The 25,361-nt window shown below is 37.9% G+C and overlaps 1 protein-coding gene across 7 annotated transcripts in view; it reads right to left on the reverse strand.

Moving 5' to 3' along the window:
- The window catches only part of LOC126279127 (uncharacterized), an 80,135-nt gene that overhangs the window by 32,073 nt on the left and 22,701 nt on the right, over positions 1-25,361 (reverse strand). For 2 of the 7 annotated variants that reach the window (XM_049979643.1, XM_049979626.1), the window contains exons 3-8: positions 21,399-21,548; positions 20,066-20,226; positions 19,697-19,843; positions 18,146-18,230; positions 16,911-17,125; positions 3,827-3,955 (exon numbers count right to left, since the gene is read on the reverse strand). In XM_049979643.1, coding sequence (XP_049835600.1) covers positions 3,827-3,955; positions 16,911-17,125; positions 18,146-18,230; positions 19,697-19,843; positions 20,066-20,226; positions 21,399-21,548 — 887 coding nt within the window. Of the gene's footprint in view, positions 1-3,826; positions 3,956-16,910; positions 17,126-18,145; positions 18,231-19,696; positions 19,847-20,065; positions 20,227-21,398; positions 21,549-25,361 lie in introns of all 7 variants that reach the window. The other 5 variants (XM_049979634.1, XM_049979618.1, XM_049979653.1 and 2 more) reach the window with 3 other exon arrangements.

Genomic DNA, 25,361 nt, shown 5'->3' on the forward strand with positions numbered 1-25,361 from the left:
ACACACACACACACACACACACACACACACACACACACACATCCATCCGCACATACACAGACACAAGCAGACATGTCTGTTATGATATTGTTGACAGTCTTAATGTAATGCATAAGTTAAAAATATTTCACCAGTGAATCATTATTGGAACTGGCAATCTCTGTGTAAACTAGATGTTGAGCTGCAACTTCTTACTCTGCTGGCCTAAGAACATCATACTTTGCCCCTTGCCTAACTGAGAACATGGGGACTATGAAGTCTAGTTAGAGTGCAAAATAAAATACTCTGCTACTCAGTGTCAACATGACTGTTATAATTAATGTTTTATAGTCCTGGAGAACAACAATGTTAACTGTTTCAAAACTAGAACATAACAGCAATTGTTCAACTGCATGACATAAAAACTATAGCGTGATCCAACATTGACAGGCTGATCACAAAACTGCTACTGCTTTCTTTCACTTGCGTTTCAGTTATAGATCCCATTGTCTAAAACATTATCATGGGAAGCAGAAGAAATTGATAAATGTGGTACTATATTAATCAAACCTTAAAAGTATCATTATGTGTAATTCATAAAATTACATGGTGTAAGCACTGCAGAAGCCACTTTAGCTAAATTGACTTCATTCGCTTAGAGATGACAATACTGGAAATGAAGCTGACAAATGAATTAAGAAAGCACTCAATTAAGTACTATAAACTGATATTAAAATACGCTAGGGCACCTATGTCTCAATCTGAACTGAATATATTGCTACATACTTTGTATTTGAAGTGATGCATTGCCTATCACTACTCATGTCAGACACATTTACTGCAAAAGCTGCAGTTTAACACTCTCATCAGCACATTATATATCTTGTTCTCAGGAATACTGTGTACACTTCTGGACCTGTTTTGGCAACAGAGATACACTTAAAAGCTGGGAGATAATGAAGTTCCAGTCTTGTAAACACTTGTCAATTTCCTGCAGCATATACACCGTAAAGACACAAAGCACATGAAATGTTTCTGTAGCACTAAATTTTCTGTTATCATTTACCAGATTATAACTAAAAATTCACAGGTTATGTGAAAAAGTGAATTAGTCTGGTTGTAAGGGTATTTCTAATGAAGTATTGCACCCTTTGGGTGATCTGATAGTACCCTACCAAAGACATGCTCACACACAATGAAAAACAGTTCATAAACAGAAATAAGTGAATGTGTGTATCATGCAGTATCATCGATCTTTTGTAACTGAATGTTTATTTTGCTTTTAACCAAATGTTTCACCTATTCATATTAGGCATCATCAGTCTTTTTTTGTTTCTCATTCTTTTCATAGGTCCATTTCTTCTTGTGTGGGCAATAAATGAACACAGTATGGATTTCCAGTCCACTGACATACTAACTGTGCATTTCAATGCACATAACTTTTCTTTCTGCACACTACAACACATGAACACACAGTGTGTAGGAAAAAAGGTCATGTACAGCAAAATGCACACTAGCTACATACAGTTGACAGGAAACCTGTACTGTGTTATCTACCAACCACACAAGAACCAATGGACACAAATAGAATGGGAAACATAAAAATCACAAAAGATGTCCAATATAATTTGGTTGGTTGATTCAGGGGTGGGGACCAACCAATATGATTAGGCGAAACACCTTTGGTTAAAACCAAAATAGACATTTGGTTGCAAAAGACAAGTATCATTTATCCTTATCTACATGATAAACATTATAGAAATAGCAACTAAGGCAGAATGACTGCAAATATTAACAATAAATAAATTATCTTAATCACCTACTGACTAATCAAACCTTTTTGCCCAACTTCAACACAGTGAACAATACAGATGACATGGCTCTTTCTTTGTGCTCAGAGACCAGAGATCTACATTCAAGTAGTTTCAAGATCACTGAATAGAACAGAATGTAACAAATGTGTAAATTTATTCTTCATTTCAAATTCTAAGAAACGAACAAATAAGTGAACATTACCAAATGGATGAAGATACGTGGAATGTCCACTTTTAAAACATTGTCCACTTGCTTGTTATACAATCCCATTTCCCTCATTTTTTGTAGAATGGAGTATAATTCCTGTTTTTGAGAACGCCTTGATTCATACTCTGTAAATCCTGTTTCTTTTATTTAACCAGATGACAATCACAGCTTTTACTTACAGAACTACTGCTTTCCACGACTAAAACCAATGATTCTATGAATAAAATGTGTGATTACAAGCTAATTAAAAAAAAAAAGTTGCTTTGATCGTTTCCTGGAAAAACTATGTGGAATGTTACAACTCATAATACAGGGTGTATCAAAAAGAATAATCCTGTTTGGCAAATCTATATTTCTGAAACTAATAAGCATATACAATGAATTTTGTTTTCTGATGAACAGGGAACTCAAAGTTTTTATTCATACCTTTTCATAGGTGTTCAATATGTCCCCTCGTGAGATGCACAGTGTATGTCAATTTGGTATTCGGATTGTTCCCACACTGCAGCAAGCATGTCTTGAGTTACAGCTTCCATAGCTGTTGCTATGCAATGTCTCAGTTCATTCATTGTTCTTGGTAACAGACGCACATAAACAGTCTTTTATAAACCCCCATGAGAAATAATCACATACAGTTTGGTCTGGTGACCTTGGAGAGGCCAGTAATGTACAGCTGAATTACTTGGTCCAGTGTGACAGATCCAGTGTTCAGTAAGCCCGTTTAAAAAATTCCAGCACTTCCAGATGCCAGTGTGGCACTGCCCCATTCTACTGGTGAATGAAGTCACTCGAATCAGTCTCCAACTGTGGGAAATGTAAGTTCTCAAGCATATTGAGATATGTGCTTCCTGCGACACTGTTCTCAGCAAAGAAAAATGGACCCTACACCTTTTACCTGTGAAACTGCACAAAACACATTAAACTCTCATGAGCCCCTCTCATGTTGTACAATGTCATGTGGCTGTTCCTTGCCCATATTCTCACATTATGACAGTTTGCCTTTCCATTTAAATGGAATGTTGCCTCATCACTAAACACTAAGCATGGAAGAAAACTGTCGTCCTCCATCTTGCCAAGAACAAAATTACAGAATTACAGACATTTTCATTTGTCACCTCCACGAAAAGCTTGCACTAGCCAAATTTTTTATTGTTCATGTGTGAATGTAAATGCAACCCATGTCACACGGACATCGCGCACATGCTGAGCTGTCGAATGCACAGTGAACAGATTTCTGTGGACTCCTTGTGGAACTATGGTAGATGTGTTAAACGTCTACATCAGACACTCAGGACTGGCCCAACAATATACCTTTACACAAACAACCTGTTTGTCGGAATTGTTCATGCCATTGTCCACTGCTCTGTGCTATAGGACCCACACCATTCCTGGTACGAAAGTCGAGAACAGTTATTACTGACCTGCACTGTGCAAAACGTACAACACAAAATGCTTTCAGTTGTCCTGACATCATTTTTACTAAACTTAAGTGGGCACACACTGCTGCTACCTGAAGGGAAGCATGTAAGACTTAAAAGTTTGCTCTTTCCAACAGTTCATGCACATATCTCACATAACATAACAGTTATGATTTTTTTTAAATCGGATGATTCTTTTTGATGCATCCCATACTACAGCAAGTTAAAAGACCCTAACCTGCAAACTATAAATATATTTGTTTCACTATCAATAAATGAGACAATCCGTTCGCATGCATACCACATCTGAAAGAATTAATACAGTGTATAAGTTTCTCAAAAGAGAGAGCATACACAAAATAATCAGGTCTCAAAACAGAAACAAACATGTAATGAATGGAATATACCTGAATCATCAGAGACAGTGGCATAATGGGAGTCCACCAGTTCCTGTGTCCTACTGCGTTGATTTGCCGCCTTTGTCTGAGCTTTGATTTTCGCTAGAGGTTCACGCACACTTATGCTTGTGTAGCCTTCTGAAAAAAAAAAAAAAAAAAAAAAAAAAAAAAAAAAAAAAAAAAAATATTTCACAATCAATGATTAGTCTTCATAATGAAAACCAGAAACCTCTTAACAATTATCTAATTCCATTTTGGAATTTAAAAAAAAAAATTAACATTTACAATATATGCCTCACATACATACATGAAAAGAAATTCAACACCATTTAAAAATACGAAACAAATCAACAACTATTTAATAATAAAGTTATCAACTAAAATCCTGCAAAGATCTCGGTGATGTAACTGGCTATCTGTTCATTGCATTCATGGTGGAAATGTCTCATTAAACAAGATGAATCAGTACTACCAGCAGACTGCATGAATACACAATTTGGAATTAGTCATTTTATTCCCTAATTACTTCACAAATCCAATGTACTAGTCTTATCTACAAAATTAAAATGAGCCGCAATTATATTACAATCACATTCAGCTATCATGGGAGCACTTAATAGGTATCACAAATAGTTCTAAATAACTATTCTTGATACAACTAAGGCAAAATAATTACAAGAAATAGCCACCATCTAGCAGATGCCAAAGAAACTGTTCCAAGTAACTAAAGAAAATTCAAGATTAAATCACACACACACACACACACACACACACACACACACACACACACACAAACTATTTTTTTTTCCATTCTTGCTGTGGACATGTAAAACCGTCAGAGATATGAACAATTAAACTAGAAATTAACAAAGACATGTAAAGACATGAAACTACCTCTCCTGGTTGTTTCTTAATTATAAACTATTATTAATGTACTGCACTTGGTGTGTCTATAAAGGCTTAATAATAGCAAAAATGAAAGGATACAAATAATAGAACAAATATCTTCACTGGTTTTAACTGGCAGATTAAATCCAACCGCCTTTTACACACTTCTGTTCATAAATTAGGAGATTTTTAAGATCTCTTAAACGACAAAAGTCATAGTGATAATATGTACACTAAACAGCACCTTAGCAACCCTGTGAAGTAACACAATTATATTGAAAAAATCATGTGCTTAATGGGGGTTTCTCTCAGCTGGGTGTACTCGCAATGTACAGAGTGTATCAAAAAGAATCGTCCAATTAAAAAAGAAAATAACTATTATGTTATTTGAAGTATGTGCATGAACAATGTATGGTTGGAAAGAGCAAACTCTCAAGTTTTACATGCTTCCCGCTAGGTAGCAGCAGTGTGCGCCCACTTTAGTTCTAGTAAAAATGGTGTCTGGCAACAGAAAGCATTGTGTGTTGTACATTTTGTGTAGTGCAGCATGACTTTTGAACTAGTTATGGTGTGGATCCTCCTACAGCATAGAGCATTAGATGAGGGCATGAACAATTCTGAGAAACAGGTTGTTCGTGTAAAGGAAAATCGCCGGGCCGTCCCCGAGTGTCTTGACACACACGTTTAACGCATCTGCCATAGTTTCACAAGGAGTCCACAGAAAACCGTTCACCATGCAGCTTCACAGCTCAACATGCCCCAGACGTCTGTCTGGCGTGTGTTGCATCGATGTTTACACACGAAACCATACAAAATTCACCTACTGAAAGCTGTTCGTGCGGGTGACAAGCAACAAAATGTGGAGATCTGTAAATTCATTCTTGGCAGGATGGAGGATGACAGTTTTCTTCCATGCTTAGTGTTTAGTGATGAGGCTACATTCCATTTAAATGGAAAGGTGAACAATCATAATGTGAGGATATGGGGTACAGAACAAGCACATGAAGTTGTACAACATGGGAGGGACTCTCGAGACTTTAATGCGTTTTGTGCAGTTTTATGGGAAAATATGTATGGTCCTTTTTTTTTTTGCCAAGAATACTGTTATAGGAAGCACATATCTCGATATGCTTGAGAAATTTCTTTTGCCACAGTTGGAGACTGGTTCAAAAGACTACATTTACCAACAGAATGAGGCAGCGCCGAACTGGCATTTGAAAGTGTGGAAATTTTTAAATCAAAGGATTACTGAATGACGGATCAGTCACAATGGACCAAATAATTCAGCCTTATATTACTGGTCTCCAGGATCATCAGACCAGGCTGTATGTGATTATTACTTATGGGGGTTTCTGAAAGACTCTGTTTATGTGCCTCCATTACCAACAACAATGAATGAACTGAGACATTGCATAGAAGCAGCTGTGGAAGTTGTAGTTCACGAAATTCTTGCTGGAGTGGGGGAACAAACTGAATACTGCATTGATATATGCTGTGAATCTCAAGGGGGGACATATTGAACACCTACAAAAAGGTATGAATAAAAACTTTGAGTTTCCCATTCATTGAAAAACAAAATTCATTGTATATGCTTATTAGTTTCAGAAATATAGATGTGCCAAATTGCACGATTCTTTTAGGTACACCCTGCATTATGACCAATAACAAGTTCCACGCAGAACTTTTCCATCACTGTTCATGTGGCCATCACTGGTCCTAATTGATATGGCATTATTTATTACCCTGTTCCACAATCCAAAGCACTCTAGTTCACTCAAAGTCAAACACATGGCCATTATCTAACAAGGTAGAGAAACTACCAATATATCGTTTTGACCAAAGCAAATGCACATGGTGTGCCCACACCAGTGCTGCAGCCCACAGCATTCTCTCTGCCAACTGTAGACAGTCAGCACCCATAATGAACGCTATAGACGTTATAGGCAAAAATAAGTTAAATTCTGAATGGACTATAATACCATGCAGTCCCACTGGATTCTGATACAGCACTATAAAGGAAGGTAATTACAAGTAGTACTAGGGCTAGTCCCATTAAGAGGCAGGGGTTATCAACAGAGTACTGCTTGGACCCATTACCACCTACAAATACTGTGTGTGTCTGACGGAGACAACCATGTGGCACACAAGAAATCCAACTGCGCATACTGAGGCTCAAGTGCGGCCTTTCCTTCCAAGCTCATTCTGTGATACCAACGGGGTGCAGACCACTCCTCGGTATTGTCGGTGTGAAGACAAAGTGAAAGCAAGGTATTATCCAAACGCAGTGTCTAAACTGCAAAAACTTCAGGCTGAAATAATGACATCATCATGAAAAAGAGAGACCGCTACTCACCATATAGAGCAGACATGGAGTCACTGACAGGTGCAAAACACACACACACACACACACACACACACACACACACACACACACACACACACACACACACAAAAACCACTGTCCCTGGCCACGAGGCCTCTCCAACTCCATCGCATAAATGAACTACTAAAGTGAGTCTTCAAAGTTAGTTGTAATGTTCACTTTACCATAGGAGGGTTAAGATGCAGGCTGTATTTGTTGCATCATCTGCTAGAATCAATAGCGATGACTCATTGTAGTGTAATCTACATTATAGATCACATGAGTCTGAACATGTATCAAGAGCATGATGGACTGTCAGGGTCACTCTGCAGAAGCACTAAGACAGGTTATCTTCCCTTAATAAGTGTGCATGTGTAAGGTAAGCACAAACAATACAGATACAAAATAAGAGCACAGCTTCTCTTTGAAAGGGGCAAAGTGACATTCTCCACTCTGAAGTTTGCCAAGTTGAATGTTCGCCAACCACTCTTCTTCCCACTTCTGTAAGATGCACCCTTAGGTCAGCAACTCGTCTGTGGTGCCTTCGTTAGATAATGTATGCGCATGATAATTTCCCGGAAGTCCCATGGCTTGGCAGATAGAGAAATACCACAGCAATATCTTAATTGTGAAGTGGTACACTATTGGCCATTAAAATTGCTACACCAAGAAGAAATGCATACGATAAACAGGAATTCATTGGACAAATATATTATACTCGAACTGACATGTGATTACATTTTCATGCAGTTTGGGTGCATAGATCCTGAGAAATCAGTACCCAGAACAACCCCCTCTGGCCATAATAATGGCCTTGATACACCTGGGCATTGAATCAAACAGAGCTTACATGGCGTGTACAGATACAGTTAGCTGCCCATGCAGCTTCAACACGATACCACAGTTCATCAAGAGTAGTGACTGGCACATTGTGATGAGCCAGCTGCACAAGAGACCAAAGGATGAGTCAGAAAGTAGTTTTCAACTGTCTTTCAAGTACTGATGGAGTCGTATAGAATTTCTGGTTGTTTGAAGCTCTACATGTATGAGAGCTCTCCATATTGCTACCCATCTCCTACCTTCCAAACTTCACATGTGGGACTAGCACTCCTGGAAGAAAGGAACTGCGGACTCGTAGTTTCGCCACAGCCTGGGAGACGTTTCCAGAATGAATGTTTCACTCTGCAATGGAGTGTGTGCTAATATGAAACTTCCTGGCAGTGCCAGGTAGCTCAGCTGATAGAGCTCATGCCCATAAAATGCAAAGGTCCCAGGTTCAAGTCACAGTCTGGCACACAGTTTTAATCTGCCATGAAGTTTCATACCAGTGCACATTCTGTTGCAGAGTGAAAACTTCAGGCTGTGGCTACGCCCTGTCTCCATTTCTCTTTATTCCAGGAGCATTAGTCTTGCAATTTATGAAGGAGAACTTCTGTGAAGTATGGAAGGTAGGAGAAGAGGTACTGACAGAAGTAAAGCTGTGAGGGCACTTGTGTAGCTCATTCAGTGGAACACTTGCCTGTGGAAAAATGTAAAGGTCTCAGGTTCAAGTCCCAGTCCAACACACAGTTTTGTCCCTGTCTGGCACATAGTTTTAATTGGGCAGGAAGTTTCATTACTATGATACTTTGTCTACTTACAGCCCCTAAAGTGGTAAGCATTTGGCTGTGTATAGTACCTGGATCTGGGGAAGCACTTTTGCATTTTGCTGGTGCATAGCTGAATTCCCAGTCTGTAAAATGGGCCACCACAGTTCATGCACTTGGGAGAGTGCTTCTTGGGTATTGGGCATCTTGCACTGAAGTGTTGAACAGTTTTACCATTAGGAATAGATGTCAAGAACTGGTGATGGAAAGCTGCAGCTGCTGAGGTCATTAAGCCACCCAGTCAGTGATACTTCAGATTTGCCCATGTAAAACAGGTTTTGATCGTCAGATGTAAACATGGAATTGCACTGGTAAGAGATGAAGTGGCCTACAGAATGGACACTGTTGAAGGTGAAGGGATATGCAGATGAGACAAAGCCTATTCATCCATGGAACCAAATATTATGTGATTTAGAAGAGCCTTCAATGAAGCAAAGATGAGAGACATTCATGTTCTCCTCCAAAAGCATTTCAGGTAAACTTGGGTAGATACCAGAAATCTTGCTTTCTACAAGAATATAACCAATTGTAAAACAGCTGTGGAAAAGGACTCACACTTTGAAATTCATCCAGAGGATTAGATGCCAATGTAATTTAGGCGGGACAGGGCAGGGCTTGTAAACTTGTGACTTAACTACTTTTATTTAATGTCACGCACTCTTTGTAACAGTCAAATGTAGTCAAACTGTTTTCTTTTCTCCTTTGTACCAGTATTACGTTGTGTCTTTACTGTTATGATTACATTTGCACATCCATCTCTACAAAAGCTAAACTTGGTGAATCCAAATCTGCTTGTGCCTGTGTATGTGCAGATGGATATGTGTGTGTGTGTGTGTGTGTGTGTGTGTGTGTGTGTGTGTGTGTGTGTGTGTGTGCGAGTGTACACCTGTCCTTTTTTTCCCCTAAGGGAAGTCTTTCCGCTCCCGGGATTGGAATGACTCCTTACCCTCTCCCTTAAAACCCACATCCTTTCATTTTTCCCTCTCCTTCCTTCCTTCCTGACGAAGCAACTGCCAGTTGCGAAAGCTCGTAATTCTGTGTGTGTGTTTGTGTGTTTTGTTCATGTGCCTGTCTGCCGGCGCTTTCCCGCTTGGTAAGTCTTGGAATCTTTGTTTTTAATATATTTTTCCCATGTGGAAGTTTCTTTCTGTTTTATTTACATCACCAAATTATTTTTGGTTATAACTAGTTAAAGAAAAGCAGTCAAGCAGTCAGAGCAATCAGAAGTACAGTCTTTTTGTTAACATAATTTTGAATGACTGCTGTACAAAGGAAGTAATAAGTTTTTTGCGTTTATATAAAGTGTGCTTCCCTTTCTCAGACGTTAAGTCTGGTTAGAAATGAAAAGTGACGTGGACTTGATCAAACAGTGCAGTCACTGCAGTTTGCTTCTGGATGCCCATTCTGTTCCATGAACACAAAACAGAATTAATGTGTTAAGTGGGCAACACAGCCTTATCTGTTGTTTGCAAAAGCATGTTTTACTATGCAGCATACATTGTGAACTGTCAGTTTGCTTTGCCCTTTGAAAATCCCTCTCTTTCCTTACCATAGTACCAGAGGTCCATGTAGCTGTGATTGCGTTGTGTGAGTTATTGCAATGAACTGACCTGAGAATATACTTTTAACATAATAAAGACATAAGATTGTTAGTTCACCAGCCAATCTGATATGTGTTTTCCTAAATTACTTCACACAAATTCCAAGAAGGTTCCTAAAAATAGGGGCTGGTCATCACCTATCTCATTACCTGTTAATTATCAGTCATTTGAAAGCAACAGCTTCCACAACAGCAGCTAATTATTATTATTATTATTATTATTATTATTATTATTATTATTATATTATTATTTCTTCCCTTTCTCAGACGTTATGTCTGGTTAGAAATGGAAAGTGATGTGGACTTGATCAAGCGTGACTTCCTTTTAACTGTACGGTATATGTTACATTGCATTTAGGAACTTTCGGGTAATTGAACATGTATCAATAATTACAGATTTCTGTAGTTGTATATATACGTTTGGATGTAGCTGTATTGCATTGATGTACTGGTGGATATTGTGTGGCATGACTCCTGTAGTTGATAGTATAATTGGTATAATGTCAACTTTATCCTGATGCCACAGGTCCTTGACTTCCTCAGCCAGTTGGATGTATTTTTCAATTTTTTCTCCTGTTTTCTTCTGTATATTTGTTGTATTGGGTATGGATATTTCGATCAGTTGTGTTAATTTCTTCTTTTTATTGGTGAGTATAATGTCAGGTTTGTTATGTGGTGTTGTTTTATCTGTTATAATGGTTCTGTTCCAGTATAATTTGTATTCATCATTCTCCAGTACATTTTGTGGTGCATACTTGTATGTGGGAACGTGTTGTTTTATTAGTTTATGTTGTATGGCAAGTTGTTGATGTATTATTTTTGCTGCATTGTCATGTCTTCTGGTGTATTCTGTATTTGCTAGTATTGTACATCCGCTTGTGATGTGATCTACTGTTTCTATTTGTTGTTTGCAAAGTCTGCATTTATCTGTTGTGGTATTGGGATCTCTAATAATATGCTTGCTGTAATATCTGGTGTTTATTGTTTGATCCTGTATTGCAATCATGAATCCTTCCGTCTCACTGTATATATTGCCTTTTCTTAGCCATGTGTTGGACGCATCTTGATCGCTGTGTGGCTGTGTTAGATGATACGGGTGCTTGCCATGTAGTGTTTTCTTTTTCCAATTTACTTTCTTTGTATCTGTTGATGTTATGTGATCTAAAGGGTTGTAAAGTGGTTATGAAATCGCAATGCTGTAGCCGATGTATTTATATGAGTGATGGCTTTGTGTATTTTGCTAGTTTCTTCTCGTTCTATAAGGAATTTTCTTAAATTGTCTACCTGTTCATAATGTAGGTTATTTTATGTCGATAAATCCCCTTCCTCCTTCCTTTCTGCCTAATGTGAATCTTTCTGTTGCTGAATGTATGTGATGTATTCTATACTTGTGACGTTGTGATCGTGTAAGTGTATTGAGTGCTTCTAGGTCTGTGTTACTCCATTTCACTACTCCAAATGAGTAGGTCAATATTGGTATAGCATAAGTATTTATAGCTTTTGTCTTGTTTCTTGCTGTCAATTCTGTTTTCAGTATTTTTGTTAGTCTTTGTCTATATTTTTCTTTTAGTTCTTCTTTAATATTTGTATTGTCTATTCCTATTTTTTGTCTGTATCCTAGATATTTATAGGCATCTATTTTTTCCATCGCTTCTATCCAGTCACTGTGGTTATCCAATATGTAATCTTCTTGTTTAGTGTGTTTTCCCTTGACTATGCTATTTTTCTTACATTTGTCTATTCCAAAAGCCATATTTATATCATTGCTGAATACTTCTGTTATCTTTAGTAATTGGTTGAGTTGTTGATTTGTTGCTGCCAGTAGTTTTAGACCATCCGTCTATAGCAAATGTGTGATTTTGTGTTGGTATGTTCCAGTAATATTGTATCCATAATTTGTATCATTTAGCATGTTGGATAGTGGGTTCAGAGCAAGGCAGAACCAGAAAGGACTTAATGAATCTCCTTGGTATATTCCACACTTAATCTGTATTGGCTGTGATGTGACATTATTTGAATTTGTTTGGATATTAAGTGTGGTGTTCCAATTTTTCATTACTATGTTTAGGAACTGTATCAATTTAGGATCTACTTTGTATATTTCCAATATTTGTAGTAACCATGAGTGGGGTACACTATCAAAAGCTTTTTGGTTATCAATATATGCGTAGTGTAGCAACCTTTGTTTAGCTATAGCTTGGTATGTCACCTCTGCATCTATTATCAGTTGCTCTTTACATCCTCGTGCTCCTTTGCAACAGCCTTTTTGTTCTTCATTTATAATTTTTTTCTGTGTTGTATGTGTCATTAATTTTTGTGTAATGACTGAGGTTAATATTTTGTATATTGTTGGTAGGCATGTTATGGGGCGATATTTAGCTGGGTTTGCTGTGTCTGCTTAATCTTTAGGTTTCAGATAAGTTATTCCATGTGTAAGTGTATCAGGGAATGTGTATGGGTCTGCAATGTAACTGTTAAATAATTTAGTTAGATGTGAATGTGTTGAGGTGAACTTGTTTAGCCAGAAATTTGCTATTTTATCATTTCCAGGGGCTTTCGAGTTGTGCATAGAATTAATTGCTCGGCTGACTTCATGTTACAAAATTATCAGTTCAGGCATTTGCGGTATCATCTTGTATGTGTCTGCTTGAATCCACCGTGCATGTCCATTATGTTGTACCGGGTTTGACCATATGTTGCTCCAGAAGTGTTCCATGCCTGTTATGTTTGGTGGATTGTCTATTTTAATGTGTGTGTTATCTATTGTCTGGTAAAACTTCTTTTGGTTTGTGTTGAATGTTCGGGTTTGTTTCCTTCTATTTTCACTTTTTTTGTATCTTCTAAGTCATTTGGCCAATGCTCGTAATTTCCACTTCTTTTCATCTAATTGCTCTATCGCTTCTTCTTGTGAGATTTTACCTAACCCTTTTCGTTTTTTATCTGATATTTCATTTCTTATAAATTGTGTTAGCTGTCCGATGTCTTTTCTCTGTTTTTCTATTCTGATCTGTAGCCTGTGTTGCCATGTTGGTTTCTTCTGTGTGTTGGTTGGTTCTGATCTCTGCCTAGTGTGTATATTTAGTGTAGTGAGTGCTCCTATATAAACCAGTAGTTTTAACTCTTCCATAGTTGTATTTTCATTTATTTTCTTGTCTACTATTGCGTTAATAGTTGTTTTGACTTGTGGGTTATTTGGTGGTCTATGCAAGAATGGTCTAATGTCTGTATTTGTCTCTTTGTATTCAATACATGTCAGCTGAAAATTTTCTTCTATATCTAACATGTGTGTCACTTCGTGTTCTATTTGTGCTTGTTCTGGTGGCTGTCTTACAATTTCATTTTCCTCTGATTGTTTAATTGATGCGTGTTGTTCCTTGTCTGTTTGCTCTGGAATGTTTGAGTCCATTACTGTATTTTCTTCTTCTTCTGATTGCACATTATTTTGTTCCAGTATTTGTTGTACTTGTTGTTTGATGTTTTCTAATTCTGACTGGGGTATCCTGTTATTTTTTGTTATTACATGGATCTGAACAGCTAGTCGTTCTTCTGTTAAAAATTTTAATTTTGGGTATCTGGTAATAAATGTTGTGTATACTTGTGATCTGTATCCAGTTCTGTTGGTTCCTAAGTTTGTTGCTTGGTAATAACAGAACATGAGGTGTCAGTTAACTTCATCTGACCATCTCATCCTCTGTCTTTGTTTTCCTTCTTGAGTGGTTGCAGGAAGCCTATCCTGCAAAAAAACCTCTATTTGTATTTAAATCATTTTCCGTGTGGTTAGCAGTGTCATTACCATTGTGAATGGGCATAGGGTTCAAGCGTTGTCCCCGACCATGACAACGCTTGTCCGAGGCTTCATTAGTTCTGTCCTGAACCAACTAATCCCACTAAAAGGGGGGTTAGCCCTATTAGTGGTTCGTTCTTTTCGTCGTCTTTTATGATTGGTAGAACACACCAGAAGCCTATTCTTTTCCTGGGCCTCCACAGGGTTTATTATTATTATTATTATTATTATTATTATTATTCCAACAACAAAAACTACTACTATTACTATTATTATTACTACTACTTCTTACATAGTTAACAGAGGCATTGTTGGACAGGAGTAATCACAAACAATGACGGATGACATGACACGCAGTACATACATAATAGAGGTGGAGAAGTGTATTTATACCCAAAAGTGGTAAGCAATGGGATACAGGTTAACAGATATAAATAACGTTCATGTTTGACACAGGTCAGTCTTCCAACATAATACTTGATATCAGACTCTCAGTAAGGAATATCCCCCTCCTCAGGCACTAAAGCACATTTTACACAGATTATTTATGCTGGCTTCCAAACTGTCCAAAGTCCATGGGGATATTGTCCCATTCTTCTCTCCAGGCAGTTTTCAATTCTTGCAGAGGTTTTGGAGGGGGTTTTCATTGAGAAATATATCTGCCAAGAACATCCCATGCTTGCTCTTCAGAGTTTACGTCTGGGGAGACTGCTGGCCATTCCATACATTCAATAACTCCACTCTCCAGCGTGGTCAATATCTCAGCAGTCCTGGGTGGGTGGGCACTGTCATCCATAAACAGAAAGTTGGGACCAACCACACGAAAAACAGACAGACATGATCCAGAATAATCTCCCTGCAATACTGTTGTGCTGTACAAATTTATGCAGCTCTGTGTTCGGCCATTGTGCATAATGCTTGCCCAAATCATAACACCTAGGCCATGTTGATGACATTTATGAACATTCTGTGGTGTGTAACATGTTGCCCTATCTCTCCACACTACTTGGTGGCCAGAATCACTCAGCACAGTTAAGCAGGATTTGTTGGAGAACTTCACTGTGGACCACTATGGCTGACCCCCAACTAAAAGATTCCCTGTACCACTGAACTCTTTCTCCATGACAGCTTGGTTGAAGTGGGAAGAATTTAACAGGCTTCCAAGCGCACAAAACAGCCCAATTTAATTACGATGAAATGGATGTGGCAAAGACAAATTTACCAGCAGTGGTTGCAAGGTCTGCAGTGGTCTACCTAGGAGTGAGTTGTTTGTTCCTTTTTGCCACTAGGTTTACATACTGATCCTCTTGTGGTTCAGTAATCCATCTACGACCACTGGCATGCTTTCACATAGTGTTTCCACCTTCAGCGGCCATTTTTAATCACAGGATGACACTTTTGGACCGAGCCATTACTGCAGCCACAGTAATGACACTTTGACTGGCTTTGAGCTACCCAGCTGTTCATAAACAATTGTAAGCATTCAAATGATGTCTTGCAGGCATGTCATACCAAAGCAAATGTCGCACTATATCAGTTACACAACAACCTTCGACAGACACTGTACTTCATAAACTGTCGAATGCATACAGAGCTTTTGTGCACAGACATCATTGCAGTTAACACATCCCACCCTCTACATTTCCTTTTATCATCATTGGTCAGGTGTTCTGTACCAATTGGCAGCTGTCCCTCAGCAAGTTTCAGTTGTTCCTTAACAATTGCCAAGCAGTGTATATATAATTTGTGTACTGTTCTTCGCAAGTTTGTGAAGCCAGATCGCCAGCGATTGCCAGATTGGGATTTGGGCATACAGCCCATCATCAGTGGCATATATTTTGTGAGTCTATATCAAAAAATGTGTATGTCAAGTATGAAACCTTTATGATGTAAAAATTGACATAGATCTCTGTGGCGCACAGGTTGCCATCTGTACATGACAAAGCTGTCAAATACTAAATGGCCACTCTTCTCGGTCGCATTGGACACTACTGCAATGCTCAATACAATGAAGAAGTGAGGCCACCATTTAGAATTTGCTAGCTGTAATATAGCTACACACGAAAGTCTGTGTACAACAGATATCTACAACAATTTTAACATTATAATGATTCATGCGCAATTTGTTGACATGTCCCATAACCAATACCCACTTCATCTGCAAGGTCTTGAATGGTTTGACGTCAATCCGCACGAACCAACTGTTGAAGTTTGACAACAAAGTCCGACATTGTGCAGCTAACGGGCCTTCCAGTGTGAGCATCATCTTCGACATCTGTACGGCCAGTCCTGAACCAAGCACGCCACTCAAAAACATTCGTACGGCTCATGCTCTGTCCCCCAAACACTTGCTGAATCATTGCAAGGGTCTCCATAGCACTTTTCCTGAGATTCGCACAAAACTTGATACACACACATTGTTCTGTTCACAGATCCATTGTAAAATTTCCACACATCAAACACAGATTATTACGGAAATTACTGTGGATGCACAACATGTCCTCCCAGCTGAATGCCACTCAGCAGACTGACTCATCAGATATGCAGCTCTCGCCACCCAGCAGTGCGAAGATCTACTACTACTACTTTCCAAATGGCAGTACCAGTCCCAAAAATTTTGGATTCCACCTCATATTTCTTTCGTTAGGTGACAGTCTAGGTCTGAAGTTACTGATCTGATGTGATAGAGACTGAACACAGGAATCAAATGTGTGGGATATCTGTCTCCTCTGGCCATGTTTAGCTCTTGATGTACTACTGAGAGCGAAGGACACAAAATACAAAACAAATCAATACAATTCATAGTCACTTACTGGAATCCTGTGAATCTCCACTGAATCCAGGTATGGGTGGCGTCATGTAAGGAAGATCTTGATTGGCATGAATATGGCCCATTATTGCTGGAGCAGCTGGAATCTCATGAGAAGCTTGCTCCGCTGGTGGAGGATTCAATGAGACAGCTCGTCGAGTCCGAGGAGGTGGAATTGGTTCACTCTCTATTTGTGCTGGAGGTACTGATGAAGCATTTCTAGATAACAAAGTTGAAGTCTTGGATCAAATTTCTGCAATTCTGTAATTACTGTGGCTACGCAAACACCGTAATGCCACTTTCATATTAGAGATGCAATTACTTAATATTGAAAGGGAATGATATACAGTATAAAAATGTTACTAAATTATTGGAAATTACTAATGCAAAATGAATGTGGTAAGAACTTTAAATATATATTTTCTTATATTAATATACAAGATCATTTTGTGTGTGTGTGTGTGTGTGTGTGTGTGTGTGTGTGTGTGTGTGTGTGTGTGTGTGTTTTCTGAGCGAAAACAGATATGCTGTTTCACAATACCCACAGTATCAGGTTGATGCTAAATGCCAGTGAACAATTTGATTATTGGTTTGAACAAAACAAGCTATACAAAGAATGGCCTCAGAGAATTATCTTACCTCCTCCTAACTTAGAGAGTACATCATCTGATTATAGAGAATATCCAGTGGGAAAGGGAATCCAAAGCATGAGTACATTTTCATAATTCACATACATACAGCAGTGCAAGAAATAAATCATTTTCAATTTCAGAACAACACCGAAGGACAACTGGGAATTGAACACTAAACCCACAGATTTGTGGTCTTACTTTTGAGGTATCATAACACATAAAATCCATTTATATAATTAAATAATGGCAGCGAATATCACACCATGTTAAAAAAATCTCAGTGTACACAAATAAATCAGAATCTCATGACACTTAAACTTTTGGACAAAAATGTTTGGCCAACAGTTCCCTTCAACTTCTTCTGTGCTGTCATGGCTTCCATACCCCCAGCTTTCCCATTCTTTTATGCAAAAATGGAAGCTGGTAAGTGATTTGTGAATTAAATTAAACAAAGTGACAATAGAACAATTGCCTACAAATCTATAATAAATTAATGACAGAATTTATTTTGATACAGAGTAGACAATTATACCTTTGTTATCTGACTTTGTTTTGTGGTTTTGAGAGTAGCTTAATATATACCCTACAAAAATTAATATTGCTGTACCTCACATGCTCCTCATGCCTTAATTCCACTGCACGTCCTGATGTATTTTGAACAGAGGATCCAACTTGAGCATAAGGATGTTCATCTAGAACAAATAATTGTGGAATATACATTAGTAGTCTGTCAAAAACTACATACAAGGAATGAAAAAGCTGATAATTTTCCTAAGACATACTTTGAAAAAAAATGCAAACAACTTAAAAATATATAAGGTGCACTGAAAAGGTCAATTAATGACCTCAGAAAATAAAGAAAACAGGAGTTACAAACGAAATACCATTACTGGCTTTCAAAATAAGCACTATTATCTACAACACACTTCTGACTTCAGTTGTAAAGCTCTGGAAAATATCAGTAAATGCTTCTTGTTGAAACGCTTGAAGCATAAGCCTTTCGTGGCTAATTTAAGGCTAGGACACAAAAAAGTCTGCCGGCGCCAAATCTGGAAGGAGGGTGTCTAACAACAGTCACCTCGACTTGCGTGAGGAAGTTGAGCACGCAGACGTTGCAGATATCCTGCTACACATGACCACAACACTTCGGACAATCCTTCAAGAAGTGGTTACTTCTTTTATTTTCTGAGACCATTCACCGAACTTTTCAGATGAACCTTGTATGTATATTCACTCTGTGAATTAACTTTATGTATTAAAAACCATGGTACTTGAGAAAAAGGACAATACTCTGCTCTGAAAGAAAAACTGTACGAGTATTAAAGTGTTACCAATAATTTTCATTCATTATAGTCTTGCATCAACAAAAGCTCTGAATTCTACAGTGAAATCACAAGATTTTACAAATAAGCACAATCTAATGGAACGTTTATCAAGTGGAATAGAAAGAATGGAAGGAATAGACACAACAACTCACCATATAACTGAGGCACTGAGCGGTCAAGAGCCATGTAAAAAGATTTGAAACATTACTTAGTCTTCACAAAATGTCATTCATCAGCTCTCCACTAACTTGTGTCCCACCCACACCTCCATTCCCTCCATGTGCATCTTAATACACCCACACTCTGCTCCTCACAATGTCCCTCTTCCTCAGTCCTGGTCCCTTCCAATCTATTTAGTCACTTCATTGTGTCCCACACACAATCTCACAGGTGACACATTACTATCCCATCCCCTTGTTGCTTCTCCCTGCCCTCCATCAGCCACACATCTCTCTCACCCTTCCTCCCCATGCCTGCTTCCTTTGTGTCCTCTCACCCTCTTCATCTGACAAGGCACTTCATTCTAGTCAAATGGCAGCACCAATACAATGTAATGAGCCACAACCATGCAGATAGCTAGTGCTCTCTCTCTCTCTCTCTCTCTCTCTCTCTCCCCCCCCCCCCCCCCCAAATAGAAACAAGGATAATATTGTCTGAAAGTTGCATTTTTTTCTGTCTTGTTTCTGTGTTTATTGACTACTCAGCTCCTGAACTATATTATATACATAGGTTATTATTTTTCTTCTGTCTTTTGGTTCTCTCCATCACATCTACATACAATGAGAGTATGTAAACCATCAATCGTATAATTAGGCTCATATTAGTCAACATACTTGACTTCAACTTGTCATAAGGATGCTCCGACTTCACTGTTGCATAGGATGGAAATGAGTCTGCTGGCTGCAGGTTTCTCTCTGCAGCTTCTGTTAAGGTTTCTTGCTGTGAAGTGGTAGGTGCATCATTTTGTGGCAGTGGTCGAGCTACTGGGAAATATCATGATTTATTAGTACTAAAAATATTCCAATTATTATAAAGGACAGATAATTATTGTGTAAATAATCTCCATAAATATTAACTCATTTCATTATTTAAAATAGATAAGTTAAGGAGCATAAGAATACATAAACAAACATCAACTTAGTTGCTTTTCTGTTAGATCAAAGAGACTTGAGCTCCCAATTAGCAAACTGAAAATTACTCACAGAGTGGATGGGTCACATTCTTATTTTCTCCAACTGTAGCATAAAGCTCCGAACTTGTATCACCATTTGGTTCTTGCTCCCAAAGAGGCAATCTGCTCTCCACCTGTGACCTATCCGAGTCAACAGGAATGTCTGGTAGGCTTCTATTTGCGCTAGCAGGTCTGTAAGATATTTAAAATGTCCATGTATCAATACTGTTCTCTACAGAAAGAACTATTTCATCAAAAAATACCAACTAATAAGCAGTATTCTGTTTGTCATGCTCAACAATTCTAAGGTAGCACTTTCACAACACACAAAATGTTTGAGCACCAAGCTCTTAAGAGCAAAGAAATGAATTAAGTATGAATTAATATGATAGTAAAAAATACTGGAGTATGTTACATACAATATGAAAACGGATAAAAAAATTTAGTGCTGGTATTGAATAGTACCTAGGTACATAAGCAAGATAGTGAACATTCGTGTGTGTGTGTTTTGGGAAAGAAGTTGGGGACGGATAAAAGGGGAGGCAGTGCTCTCACAGAAAACTGATAGTGCTTGTCTTCATCATTTCATGAAAGTTCAATATAATAAGTGGTTTTCTGTCATTTTGCTGTTTTCAAATCACAAACAAAATAATTTTCAGGATGAAACTTGACTGTAGGTCATTACTGATGTTAACTTGGGCATTCTAGAAGGAACAAAATATTGGGTCACCTCATCAATTAACAAGCACATGCAACCATATACAGCTTCATTATCCTTCTGATACCAAGCAATGTCCCAAAAGTGAAAGAAAGGCAAAGGCAATTCAAATGATCACCTATGGTTGTTTTCATGCTATAACCAACTAACCCCCCCCCCCCCCCCCCACACACACACACACACACACAAGCATTATGGAGAGACAGAATTCTCTCTTGAGGCTGTTTGAGGACATTAACTAAAATAATAACATAGGAGTCAATCTGCCAGTTTCAGTATTTTTGTTGATCATGGTTTACCTGTTCCACTTAAAGGGTGTAACTGGTAATAAACTGCTGGGATTTAAACTGTTTTAACCAACCATCTCACTACATCTGTAGCCTGTGTACTTCCCAATATCTGCAGGGAACCCCACTTCTGAGATTCTTTAATTTTTCTCAAAATTTAACATACTAATAAAACAAAAAGTCTGAGCCACTGATTCAGTCTCAGGATCATGTTATGAACAGACAAAGAAGTGAAAGATGCATAAAGATAAGAGTGTACAATATATTACATATAACTAAAAGTAACATCACATCTTCAGTCAATGACATTCGCAGTACCAAAATAATATCATAACATGCAGATCTACAACAAAATCTACCTTCTACTTATATCATTAGAATCTGTAACTGGTGTAGTGCTTCGAACAGTTACTGTGGTGTCATTGAGTTCACTTGGTTGGTGATTATGGTTTAAGTTTTCTTCTGGATTTGTTATTTTCACAACACCATCAAGGCCCAGTAACTCATTCCTAGGACAGCAAAACATAAAAACAAATCACAGAAAAAGCTAACGTACAAAATAATACACAAAACATAAACAGCATATATAGCATACACTCAATTATAAACCAATTCTGTAACATTTAAGCGGCAGAAACGATATCACACACACATAAACATATGTAGTTGGGTGGGAGTGCTGTGGAAGCTGAATGGTCAAGAAAATGTAAGTGCAACTTAAAGAGAAATAGGAAATAAACTAAACATATTTAAACAACAGCAAAATCAACAGAGACATGCATAGTGTTCTAACAAGACATTACATAGAATTGCAGAAAAAGCTCAACAAAACCCACTTTTAGTTACATATGCACAACTTTTACTGCAGTCTGAACACTCAGTTAAAAAATCAATCAGTCTGTTTGAATGTCATATGCGCTATATAACTGGCTGATATGTTGCATTTACTTGACAATGCAGGTTCACATGCACTCTAATGAACCACTATAATGGTAATTTTAAAAATGATTTTTCATAATAATCATTTTGAATGAGAGCAGACAAGATTACTTAACTAAGACTACTTTCCAATTGTTGTATTAAGTCAGTACTTTATGTCTAATGCTCACTGCCAATGAGATATTAACACTAAGAGGGAGAAAGGCCAATGTGTGATACCATTTTGCACACTTCCCCCAACTCAAGTCTGTAGTTTGTCTCTTTTTTTTTTTTTTTTTTTCCTCTTAAGTGGAATCTTTACATCCAATACAAGCAAATTTTATATGGAATGATGGGGTTGCTGAAAGAAACAGGCAAACCTCAGTTTTGACAGAATAAGTCTGGTCACATTTTTCTTGTATAGCTGAATACCCCAAGTTAGCAGCAAATAATTCCATTTGCATTGCTATACAGAACTGTCAGGTATAAAAATTGATTTCTGTTAATGTAATTATGTTCTTTCTTTGAATTTAGGAAACACAATGTGCAACAATTAAAAATGATACTCTTGTGGTTTAGCTCTTTTTGCCATCACCTCCTTCACTTATGGATATATCTAAAAGACCCAACACCCCTTTGAATCTTCGTATGGTGAAATTAGTCCATCTAATACAATTATACTCCTCATTTCTTCCCCCCCCCCCCCCCCTTGTTCTTATAATATACAGGTAACTGTCACGCCACATCTACATTAAATCCTGAATATCTTACTTAGACCATATTACATTAAAACTCATTATTTAGTAGAAGATCCAGGATGGAACATAACAATATTATGAAAAGATAGTAGTTCATTTAAGCCATTCTGATCCAACTAGTCTATTTAGTTTTACACAAAATCTTTTCATTTAAGAGAGATTGGCAACTGACTTTGTTTCCAGGCTATGTGATTGCAAAAATGTTGTAAACTGATAATTGTTTCTTCCAAAAACATTTAATTATTCTAAATCTCTCATCCCCCCCCTTTCCAGACTTACTTTATCTGAAAAATTATTAATTACAAAATTATTCACAAACTAAAGTTTTGTGAAATATTTCAATTATTTGAAATTTAAACTTCCGTTTAATTCCCAGATCTGGTGTTATGTTTCTGTTGCCTTCAATCTTTTAGTTAGATAATACATCTGGTCATCCAAAAATGTACTTAGTAAGAAAGTGAATAATTTAGGTATATTAGAAATTTGAGAAACTTACATGAAACTTGGGAAACCACCATTGTGAAGCACAATATTAATGTTTTGCTGCTTGGAACAGTCAAGTCAATTATTTATCTAGGCATAACACTACAAAGCTATATGAGATGGAATGAGCATGTAAGGATGGTAGCAGGGAAGGCAAATGCTTGCAGAATTTTAGAGAGCACTGCTTGAGTGTTCCCGGCATGGTAGTTTAGCGTGTCAACAATGAACTTCAACACATATCATGTGAGGTCCACAACGAAGAGGAGGGGAGGGGGGGGGGGGGGGGGAAGTGTTGGGATCCCCACCAGGTCAAATTAAAGGAAGATGTGAAAGCAATTCAGAAGCGTGCAGCTCAGCTAGATTTCTTACTCATAGGTTCAATCAAGATGCAAGTGTTTTGGAGATATTCCATGACATATATACTCCTACGAGACAATGACTCTGCAATCAGCACTCAGTAGGGCCTAACTATGGTAATAACACCTATGAGATAAAAATCCACACTTGGACATAATCATAACAACATCTACAAGGAAAAAGTCTGTGTCCAGCTACCACTCAGCCCACATTTCAGTGCAAAAGTTCACCAACACGTACAATTTCTCGTGTAAAAGTCTGATGTCAGCATTCACCTGACTTCAATATGGGAATCTCTCTTGGAAAACTATCACTGTCAAAACCTATTAATTGTGGTAACTAGCTTTATTTAGTAGTATTATTACAAAGAAAAGAGGGCTGATCAGAACAGCATTAATAATCATATTGTTACAGACATTCAATAATATGAAAATACTGACTTTTTCCAATCATTGCCAAATTGGATTAAACAAATTAATGTGGGAGGATATCAAACTTAAGTCAACGGCATTGTGCTTGTTATTGAAGTGTGAGACCTCCCATTAAAACAATTTCATAGTATGAGACTTCAATTTATCATGGCCCATTGAGGGTTTGCAGAGCCATAACCAGGTTAGTACTGCTCTAACTTCTTTACAAACCGAACACCATAAATCCCAAAAGGGTAAAATACCACACTAGTCAAATGATTTGGTCACTAACATTCTATGTAAACATCTGTCTAGCCTGACCAAACACGAGATTTCATTTCTTCAGCATGTTTCAACTGACTCTGAGGCTCAACACAGAGAATTCTTCACTGCCAGTATAATAACTTTTCCAGTACATACACCACTTGCATGTCTGGAAAGAAGCATTCCACACACGATTCTTACTGGACAACCAATTATGACATTCGTGTCTGTATCAGCATAAAGCATCACTGCAAAGTTGTTGCCTATAGTCATTTACTCTTTACAGAATGGTGCACTTTATTATAACATTAGTACTGGTGCAGGGTGCTGGAAACACCTTGAGGTTCAAGGGCCTAAATAATGTTACAATGCAACATGGGCATACCCAGCGAAGGTCAAGGGTGGGGGGAATATTAAATTTAGCGATAAGCAATTCGCTCTGCTATTTGCAGGCATGTTACGTCGCCAGGGAACAGCGTATTCACTTGTAGGCAGTAAGGGATCATGACTATGTGAAGTTTCTAACGAACAACATCGTTTTGCCTACCATATTTAAATGTAAAATGTATCATACATTTATTATTATTAGACCAGAGCTAGTTGGCATATAAACTTGTACTAATGTAGTAGGCGTGGGCTTCGTATCTATCTTGGCCACAATAATGCGTTCACTATGCTGTTTGTAGTAGCTTACCCACACTCCTATTTTTTTTATTCATTATTAAACCTACTCCTGCATTACCCCTATTTGATTTTGTATTTATAACCCTGTATTCACCTGACCAAAAGTCTTGTTCCTCCTGCCACCAAACTTCACTAATTCCCACTGTAACTTTAACCTATCCATTTCCCTTTTTAAATTTTCTAACCTACCTGGCCGAGTAAGGGATCTGACATTCCACGCCCCTATCTGTAGAACACCTGTTTTCTTTCTCCTGATAACGACGTCCTCTTGAGTTGTCCCCACCTGGAGATCCGAATGGGGACTATTTTACCTCCGGAATATTTTACCCAAGAAGACGCCGCCATCATTTAATCACACAGTAAAGCTGCATGCCCTCGGGAAAAATTACGGCTGCAGTTTCCCCTTGCTTTCAGCCGTTCGCAGTACCAGAACAGCAGGGCCAGTTTG

The sequence above is a fragment of the Schistocerca gregaria genome, chromosome 1, assembly GCF_023897955.1.
Source record: "Schistocerca gregaria isolate iqSchGreg1 chromosome 1, iqSchGreg1.2, whole genome shotgun sequence".
NCBI lineage: Eukaryota > Metazoa > Arthropoda > Insecta > Orthoptera > Acrididae > Schistocerca > Schistocerca gregaria.